Raw genomic sequence first — 9,997 nt, forward strand, 5'->3', positions numbered from 1 at the left:
GATAGTGAGACCCTAAAGACCATCTCAAACAAACAGAAAAGGCAAGCAAAAAATTTCTAGCTGAGCCTATATTTTCATTTCTCCCATCTAAAATAAGTAATAGAATCACACTAGTATTACTATATTATAATATTTTCCCCAAAATGATTTAAAAAGTATTGTAAGTTGAGGTATCTTCTTTTTAAAACTCAGGATAAGACTTTAAAATAAACAGATACTAGAAGAGGTGATAACTTTCCTACAATCCACAGTAGCTGGTTAGCTGCTATATAAACACACTGCATATAAACAGATGGATTCATTTATTTACTTATTTGGTATTGATTGCTTATCAGATTGAAAATGTTTTATCTAGGTTAAATAACAATGTATTCTGCCACTTAACAGGGTGTTGCAGTCCGGTTCGCATTGCTAGTAGAAATCACCCAACAAAGAACAGCTTCTGGGAAAAAGAGATTTATTTTGGCTTACAGGCTCGAGGGGAAGCTCCATGATGGCAGGGGAAAACGATGGCATGAGCAGAGGGGTGGGCATCACCCCCTGGCCAACATAAGGTGGACCACAGCAACAGGAGGGTGTGCCAAACACTGGCAAGGGAAAACTGGCTTTAATACCCATAAGCCAGCCCCCAACAATACACTCTGTCCAGGAGGCGTTAATTCCCAACTCTCCATCAGCTGGGAACCTAGCATTCAGAACACCTAAGTTTATGGGGGACACCTGAATCAAACTATCACACAGGGTTTACCCCGACACTATTTAACCCATTACTCAGAATCTTATGCCTATCTCTGACTGTCCATTTGGCATTCCTTTATCATTTTCTTCCATTTTATTCAAAACCAGAACAAAAATGTTCAGTTTCTCAAGTGTGAGAAAGATAAAGATGACTAAAACATTCATAGTCTTATAATATTTTATACTTCAATAGGACATAGACATAAGGACAGTTCCAGATAGTATTAGAAATATTGTCCTGAAGTAAATCTGTGGTAACGGAAAGGTGATAGGAAGACTTCAAAGGAAAGTAAAACTTACTGCAAATATTCTGAAGAGACAGAATTAAGACAAATATTATTTTCTAGCAATGGTTCATTATTAAAAGTACAAAATAGGACTGGAGAGATGGCTTAGCAGTTATGGCTCTTGCCTGTGAAGCCTAAGGATCCAGATTTGATTACCCAGTACCCACATAAGCCAGATGCAAAGGATGGTACGTGTGTCAGGAGTTTGTTTGCAATGGTTAGAGAGGTGCACCCATTCTCTCTCTCTCCCTCTGTCTCTCTCTCTCCCCCCGCCCCCTCTCTCAATAAATAAATATTTTATTCTATTTTACTTTTTGGTTTTGTGAGGTAGGGTCTCACTCTGGCTCAGGCTGACATGAAATTCATCTGTAGTCTCAGGCTGGCCTCAAACTCATAGTGCTAGGATTAAAGGCATGCACCACCACGCCTGGCTTATTTTATTTTATGTTATTTGCAAGAGAGAAAGAGGCATAGAGATAGAAAAAGAGAGGGAGACAGAAAGAGAATGGGTGTGCCAGGGCCTCTACCCACTGCAAACGAACTCCAGATACATGTGCCACCTTGTGTATCTGGCTTACATGGGTCCTGGGGAATCGAACCTGGGTCCTTTGGCTTTGCATGCAAATGCCTTAACTGCTAAGCCATCTCTCCAGCCCAAATTAAATATTTTTTAAATGGCAAAATATCATACAAACATTTGGAAAATGAATAGCCTACTAAGACATTTGGTGTCAACTTTAGAGGAAATGTTTATTTTGCATTTCTTCCTTCCTAATTTATAAAACTCTTCTTTAAAGGTCATCAACTGGCAGACGTCTCTTCACATTCCCCCACAAGCTAAGCTGAGTCCCGAAGCCTCTGACCTGATTGTCAAACTTTGCCGTGGACCAGAAGATCGCTTAGGCAAGAATGGTGCTGATGAAATAAAAGCTCATCCGTTCTTCAAAACAATTGATTTCTCCAGTGATCTGAGACAGCAGGCTGCTTCATACATTCCAAAAATCACACACCCTACAGACACATCAAATTTTGACCCTGTTGATCCTGATAAGTTGTGGAGTGATGAGAATGAAGAAGAAAATGTAAATGACACTCTAAATGGATGGTATAAAAATGGAAAGCACCCTGAGCATGCTTTCTATGAGTTTACTTTCCGGCGGTTTTTTGATGACAATGGCTATCCATATAATTACCCAAAACCTATTGAGTATGAGTACATGAATTCCCAAGGATCAGAGCAGCAGTCGGATGAAGATGATCAGCACACAGGCTCAGATGTCAAGAGTCGTGACTTGGTGTATGTTTAATAGACTAGGACATAATTGTATTAAGCATTGGCACACACACAAAAAAAAAACCCCGCCTGAAATGCAGGGTTTTTGAAGTTCTGAAAGTAAGATTATGCAAATGAGACAGAGCTTGGTGTGTATGCTCTGTGTACATTATTTTATTTTCCTAAATTATGGGAAATCTTTTTAAAATGTTAATTTATTCCACCCTTTTTATCAGTAACTTAGAATAAATTGTTATAAGAAAAGTAAATTATGAACTGAATATTATAGTCAGTTCTTGGTACTTAAAGTACTTAAAATATAGGGCTTAGTTTCAAAGGAGAAGCCTGGTATCTATTTGTATATATGCTAAATAATTTTAAAATTCAAGAGTTTTTGAACTTTTTGAAAGACAGTTTTAGTTTTGTCTTGCTTTAACCAAATATGAAATAGCTCTTTGTTTTTTCCCTTGCCACCTTGGTTTTGGTTCAAAATAAGCTAAAGAAATCACGCCGTCATTTAGAGTGTTCTGTACACACCTTATTCTGGAGCTAAGACTTAGAGCAGAAACAGTTTGTTCCTCAGAAAGAAAAGTGATTTTACCACCACCCCCACTCCCAGAAAGTTACTGTAGCATTTTCTCAGTATTCACTGGCCTTCAAAGCACTACTGTTGGTGTTATTGCTACTTCCAGTTTTAACGAGGAAACAAAGTTGCCATAATTCAAAATTTTCAAATACGAAAAACTAAGGTCTTTCATATTTTTACCTTGAAAACAGAGAAAAGTTCATCTCTTCTAAGCAAATAAATTATTTTCCGCTCATGTGAAACTGATTAGAAGTTATGTGCATTCACTAGGAAAGGACTTTTCCTAGGGGCTGGGCTGTAGCTTAGTGACAGAGCACTTGCTAACATTACCCTGGGCTCCATCCCTGGCACCCTCCTCGCCCCACACAGAAGTACTTTGCTATAGTCTGGTGGTCACTCTTGATGACGTCATGAATGCTATAGGGTTCCACTTTCAGAATAGTGCTGTCTACACACATTGTTGCTAAAAAATAAACTGTAGCCATTTGGCAATTTTTTTTTTAATTTTTTATTTATTTATTTGAGAGCAACAGACACAGAGAGAAAGACAGATAGAGGGAGAGAGAGAGAATGGGCACGCCAGGGCTTCCAGCCTCTGCAAATGAACTCCAGACGCGTGCGCCCCCTTGTGCATCTGGCTAACGTGGAACCTGGGGAATCGAGCCTCGAACCAGGGTCCTTAGGCTTCACAGGCAAGCGCTTAACCGCTAAGCCATCTCTCCAGCCCCATTTGGTAATATTTTACCTAAGGAAAATTTAATTGGTAAATACATTAATTAGTTCTTGAAATGGCCATTGCTATTTAGGAAAAGTTGCTTAGTGGTCTTAGAAAATCAGGACCTTCAATTTAAGATTATTCTGCCTGTTTATATAATGTTTAGGTTCTTAGAAAGAATTGTGGTTTCACATCAAAATACACAACAAAATACATTTACATTTATCTTTATTTTTATTTTTTTGGTTTTTCGAGGTAGGGTTTCACTAGCTCAGGCTGACCTGGAATTCACTATGAAGTCTCAGGCTGGCCTCAAACTCACGGCAATCCTCCTACCTCTGCCTCCTGAGTGCTGGGATTAAAGGTGTGCACCACCATGCCTGGCTACATTTATCTTTTAGAAAGGAGAATCGAAGTCTGTCCTGACCTTACATAAGTCTGTATTTTATTTCCGTAAGTTTTATTGAAATTTTTTTATCAAACGAACCATTTATGGATAATAGGTATCATTTTACGTGATTCTCAAACTCAGCTGTTTTCATTCTAAAGCCTTCTGCCTTAAAACAATATGCACAGTAACATTAAAGGCAAAGCTTTTCAGTTGAATCTGGGAAGATGGCAAACATTAAATCACACTGGCCGGCTTCCCATTGCTAGTCCTCTGAGCGCTCAGCTTGCAAACCACCACAGTGGAGCCAGGACCTTTGGGGTCACTGGTTCTTTTCAGAAGCTGATGAAGGTTATGTGAACTCAGCTCCTCGAAAAAAATACACATCAACACAAACACATAACATGTTGCCTAAGTTTTGGGAGACTTATTGAATCCTGATCACAGACTACAAGTTAAAGGTCTCTGTCCTGTAAGAAAACAGATGCATTAAGTTGAGAACTTTGCCTTCAATTCACTGCTCAGTACTCACATGAGCACATTTTCTAGCATGTGATGAGATGACCTTAGGAATGAATATTGGCACAATACTGAAACGTTTTAAACACCATTTTGAAGGCACTGAAATGTGCTGTTTCTGAAGGATTTCTAATCAGAATTGTAAGAAACTGTACCATCACAAAACAGTAATTTTTACTTCATGGAATATCTAATTAGCCTTCTAAGATCCTATGCAAAGCAAAGTAGTTCAAGAATTTTTAGCTTGGCACCCACATAAGATAGCCCTTTTCTTCTGTGGGCTTTTTCTGCCAAATATAAAATTTCATTTAGTGGTTTTACTCCTGGACTGTGATACCAGCTTCCTTATGTTGACACTGCAGGAAAACTAAGGTGCCTCACAATTTTTTTTTCCAAATGCAAGAAATTACAAATTTTGTAGCCTTTAAAAACTTCCTCTTGACAGTATAAGCTTTTCACATTTTTTCTGAAGCAGTATACAAGCTTTTGGTATCTGCAATTTTAATATTTTGGATATACTTACGAAATACCTTCCTCCCTGACTACATCCAGTTCTTCCACTATAGAATCTGGTGCTTCCTGACCAAAAAAAGAACAACCTGAAGAAACTTTGCATACTCTCAATGGTCTCAATGGAAATGGGGGAAAACACCCGTTCTACACGTTTTCTTTTTCAAAACTTGCTGTCTTTCTTACTCTTCCCCCTTTTATGTATATCAATGGTATTTATAAAAGATGTTCTATTATGTAATTGTAGATATAGTGTTATGTATTGTTCAGTGACATCCTAAGGCAGGCCTTGTTGCTGTATCTTTCCTACCTTCTTTGTAATAGAATCTAGAATGTATGACTAAGAAGTCACTTTGAGATTGACTTTTTTAAAAAGTTCTTACCTTCTGCTGTTGCGAAGTGCAAAACTGTGAGTGGAAATGTTTCATTCTGACTTAACGATATGTTAGAAATTAGACTACAGTGGGAGGACGTTCTTAGATATTGCTGCTGCTGTTACCCAAGGTACTTTAGAAATTTTCCTTTAATAAACAAAAAATTTCCTTTGATATTTAAAGTGAAACATTTAGCCTGTTTGTTTTAATCTAAAGCAAAAAGTAATTTGGGTAAACATAATGGTATATTTGTAAAGCGCCTTAATATATCCCCATGTGGAAGGCACTTCCTGGTTTACTTTTATATCCTATTGTGTATATAAGTATTTTGTATTAAAATGGAATCAGTAGCAACACTACAGTTTTATAAAGTGCTTTGCTAGAAGAATTACAGCTTTGCAATATAACAATTGTTTTGCATATTTCTTAATGTAATAGAAGAAATAATCAGCCTGTGTTTTTAATGAATCTATTTGTATTTTCCCAATCATTTCCTCTAGTGTAACATTTGCTGGGATAATAAAAGAACAGCAAAATTCAAGTTTTTGAATTACGTGTGGAAAGCAGACTTTTATGCTGCATATGTGTGTGTTTTTAACTCAAATTGTTTTATCTCAAAATTTATGATTAAAAATTTGATGCTTTGGAATTAAAGCATACATTATAGTGAAGTTATGTTAATGGCAAACTGAATATAGAACAATACAGGAAAGGGTTTTAATTTTTAAAGGTTTTCATAGTGGGCTAGAAAGATGGCTTAGTGGTTGAGTGCTTGCTTGTGAAGCCTAAGGACTGATGTTTGACTCTCCAGGTCTCACATAAGCCAGTCACACAGCTACACAAGTACACAAGGTCACACATGCGCACAAGGGGGCACACGCATCTGGAGTTTGATTGCAGTGACTGGAGGCCCTGGTATGCCAATTCTCTGTCTCTCTCTGTCACTCTTGCATTTAAACAAAATGACTGTTGGGCTTGCCTAAAAAATGAAAAAGTTTTTATATCATGTTAAAGGCTGTTTTCAAATTACCAATTTCAAATATTGATCAAAAATTATGGTTAGTGTGGTGGTACATGCCTTTAATCCCAATACTTGGGAGGCAGAGGTAGCAGGATCGCAGTGAGTTCAAGGCCACCCTGAGACTACATAATGAATTCAAGGTCAGCCTGTGCTAGAATGAGACCCTACCTTGAAAAAAATAAAATAAAATAAAAATTTTATTTGAGAGTGAGAGGGACTGGAGAGGTGGCTTAACAGTTAAGGCATTTGCCTGCCTTAGGACCCAGGTTTAATTCCCCAGGACCCACATAAGCCAGATGCACAAGAGGCACATGTGCCTGGTATTGGTTTGCAATGGCTGGAGGCCCTGGCGTGCCCATTCTTTGTCTGCCTCTCTCTGCTTGCAAACAAATAAGTAATTTTTAAAAAGGAAAGAACTCCACAATGCACAACCCATTTACATCAACAAGGAGGGTCTAATGGGAGGGGGTAGATCATAGATGAGCCTAAACAATGGTACCAAACTGCCTGTATTTGATGAAAAGAAAACTATTAAATCAAATTTTAAAAAAAAAGGAAAGAAAGAAATCAGATCTTTGATTTCTAAAAAAAAGAGAGAGAGAGAGAGAGAGAGGTGTGTGTGTGTGTATAGAGAGGGAGGGAGAATGGGCATGCCAGGGCCTCTAGCCACTGCAAATGACTCCAGATGCATGTGCCACCTTTGTGCATCTGGCTTACATGGGTACTAAGGAATCAAACCTGGGTCCTTAGGCTTTGCAGATAAGCACCTTAACCACTGAAGCATCTCTCCAGCCCTGATTTTTTATTTTTATTTTTTTTGGGGGGGGGTGTTGAGGTAGAGTCTCTAGCCCAGGCTGACCTGGAATTCTTTAGCCTCAGCGTGACCTCGTTCTTTATGTAGCCTCAGCGTGACCTCGAACTCAGTGATCCACCTACCTCTACCTCCTGAGTGCTAGGATTAAAGGCATACAGCACTATGCCCAGCTGATTTTTAAAAATATATTTAACTTATTTATGTATTTGATACAGAGAAAGAGGCAGAGGGAGTGAAAGAGAGAGAGGGAGCGAATGGGCATGCCAGGGCCTTCAGCCACTGTAAACAAACTCCAGATGCATGCGCCCCCTTGTGCATCTGGCTTATGTGGATCCTGGAGAATTGAACCAGGATCCTTTGGCTTTGCAGGCAAAGGCCTTAACCATTAAGCCATCTTTCCAGCCCCCAGCTGATTTTTTAATGTGTGTTTGTGTGTGGTTTATGCATGTGTGTGCAGATATATATGCCCCCATGCATATTTGTGCACAGATCAGAGGACAGTGGGTGTCCTCTATCACTCTTCTGCCTTCCTTCAAATCTCTGACTCGGGTCGGGCTTGGGGGCTCACGCCTTTAATTCCAGCCCTCTGGAGGCAGAGGTAGGAGGATCGCCATGAGTTCAAGGCTACCCTGAGACTCCATAGTGAATTCCAGGTCAGCCTGGGCTAGAGCGAGACCCTACCTCAAAAAACAAACAAACAAAAATATCTCTGACTTAACATGGAGCTCTCCTGTTCTTTCTTCAAGTGTTGTTTCTTTAAGCTTACATATATCTTTGATTTATTTGAGGGAGGGAGGGAGAAAACAGGCACATGAGGGCCTGTAGCCATTGCAAATGAACTTCAGACACAGGAGTCACCTTGTGCATCCGGCTTATGCAGGTCCCAGGAATTGAATCTGGGTCCTTAGGCTTCACAGGCAAGAACCCAAACCACTAAGCCATTTCTCCAGCCCAAATATTAGTTTATTTATTTGCAAGCATAGAGAGAGAAAACAGAGACAGTATCAGCTCGCCAGGGCCTCCAGCTGCTTGCTCCCAAAAAACTCCAGATGCTTGTGCCACTTGTGTATCTGGCTTTACTTGGTTCCTGGGGCATCAAACCTAGGTCGTCAGACTTTGCAAGCAAGCACCTTAACCACTGAAACACCTTTCTAGCCCTAGTATTTATATTTTAGGTGATCATTTTAGAGCACTTTAAGCCCCTTGACCTATTTTGCTGACTGCTGTATATTCCGTGGCAAGCACTCTGTTTGACATTAGTTGTTCTGAAAATTTTTGAGTTAATGTATTTCCCCTAAATTATTTATTTTTAAATATATTTTTATTTATTTTCAAGAAGAGAAATGAGAATGGGCACACCAGGGCCTCTTGCCACTATAAAAGAATTCAGGTGTGGGCTGGAGAGATGGCTGAATGGTTAAGTGCTTGCCTAAGGACCCTGGTTCGAGGCTCGATTCCCCAGGACCCATGTTAGCCAGATGCAAAAGCAGGCACACAAGTCTAGAGTTCGTCTGCAGTGGCTGGAAGCCCTGGTGCACCCATTTTCTCCCTCTGCCTCTTTCTCTCTGTTGCTCTCAAGTAAATAAAAATAAAAAAAAAAAAAAAAGAACTCGGGTGTATGTGCCACTTTGTGCATCTGGCTTTACACGGGTACTGGGAAATGGAACTGCAAACTTTGTAATTGAGCACTTTTGACCGGTGAGTCATCTCCCCAGCCCCTGGGTTGTTTTTATATGTCTATGTTAATTGACTAGGATGCCTTAATGTTAGAAATTTCATTACCTGTATTTATGCATTCATACAGGGCAAAGTGTCAGTGACTTTTCTCAACCAGGAGGTAAGAGGATGGTATGGATCAACCTGCACCATCCAGTATCTGTCAATCATGAAACGTACCTTTATGTGGTGGTTTGACTCAGATGTCTCCCCATATACTCATATATCCTGAATACTTGTTCCCAGCTGATGACAACTTGGGAGGTGGAGCCTTGCTGGAAGACATGTGTTGTTGGGCAGACTTAGGGGTGTTAGGACTAGTTCTCCCTTGCCAGACCTCTCTCTCTTCACTCTTGCTGCTACTTTCTACCTGCTGTGGCAGACGTGATGTACTGCTTCTGCTCTGGCATATTTTCTCTGCCATCATGAAAATTCCCCTCTAGACTGTAAGCCAAAACAAAAGATAAAAATTAAAAAAAAAAATACTTTCCTGGGCTGCGGAGACGATTAAGGCGCTTGCCTGCAAAGCCTAAGGACCCAGGTTCTATTCCCCAGTTCCCATGTAAAGCCAGATGCACAAAGCGGTGCATGTATCTTGAATTCGTAGCAATGGCTGAAGGCCCTGGCGTGCCCACTCCTCTGCCTCTTTCTGTCAAATAAATAAATATTTTTTTAAAAAAGACTTTCCTCCTATTAGCTGCTTTTGGTCAGGTGCTTTATCCCAGCCACAAGAAGGTAACTGCATTTGCCCTACTGGTGTAGTTATATTAAAACGGTGACCCCATCTACCCGCCACCTCAAAAGAACAAAATCCCACCAGCGGAGAGGTCCCTTTGCACCCTTCCTAATCCATTCCTGTTCACCCGAGACAGGCGCCCCAGCCCAGGACTTCTCAATCGTACGCCGGATCTGTATAAGCGGACGGCCTGACCACTAATGCCCACTTGTAAAACAAGCACTGATTCCCTAAGCTCCGAGGAGCCTGGTCAAAGTCCAAAGCGAGGAAAAGAGACCCCGCACTTGGGAAAACGCCCTGGAGTTCGCGAGAAACCCCCG

The 9,997-nt window shown here is 40.2% G+C and overlaps 1 protein-coding gene across 1 annotated transcript in view; it reads left to right on the forward strand.

Moving 5' to 3' along the window:
• Lats1 (large tumor suppressor kinase 1) overlaps positions 1-2,574 on the forward strand; it is a 48,280-nt gene extending 45,706 nt beyond the window's left edge. Inside the window, exon 8 of the mRNA XM_045158248.1 lies at positions 1,823-2,574. Coding sequence (XP_045014183.1) covers positions 1,823-2,332 — 510 coding nt within the window. The 3' untranslated portion in view covers positions 2,333-2,574. The remainder of the gene's footprint in view (positions 1-1,822) is intronic.
• The last annotated feature ends 7,423 nt before the right edge of the window (positions 2,575-9,997 follow it).

Source organism: Jaculus jaculus, chromosome 9 (assembly GCF_020740685.1).
Source record: "Jaculus jaculus isolate mJacJac1 chromosome 9, mJacJac1.mat.Y.cur, whole genome shotgun sequence".
NCBI classification, from domain to species: domain Eukaryota; kingdom Metazoa; phylum Chordata; class Mammalia; order Rodentia; family Dipodidae; genus Jaculus; species Jaculus jaculus.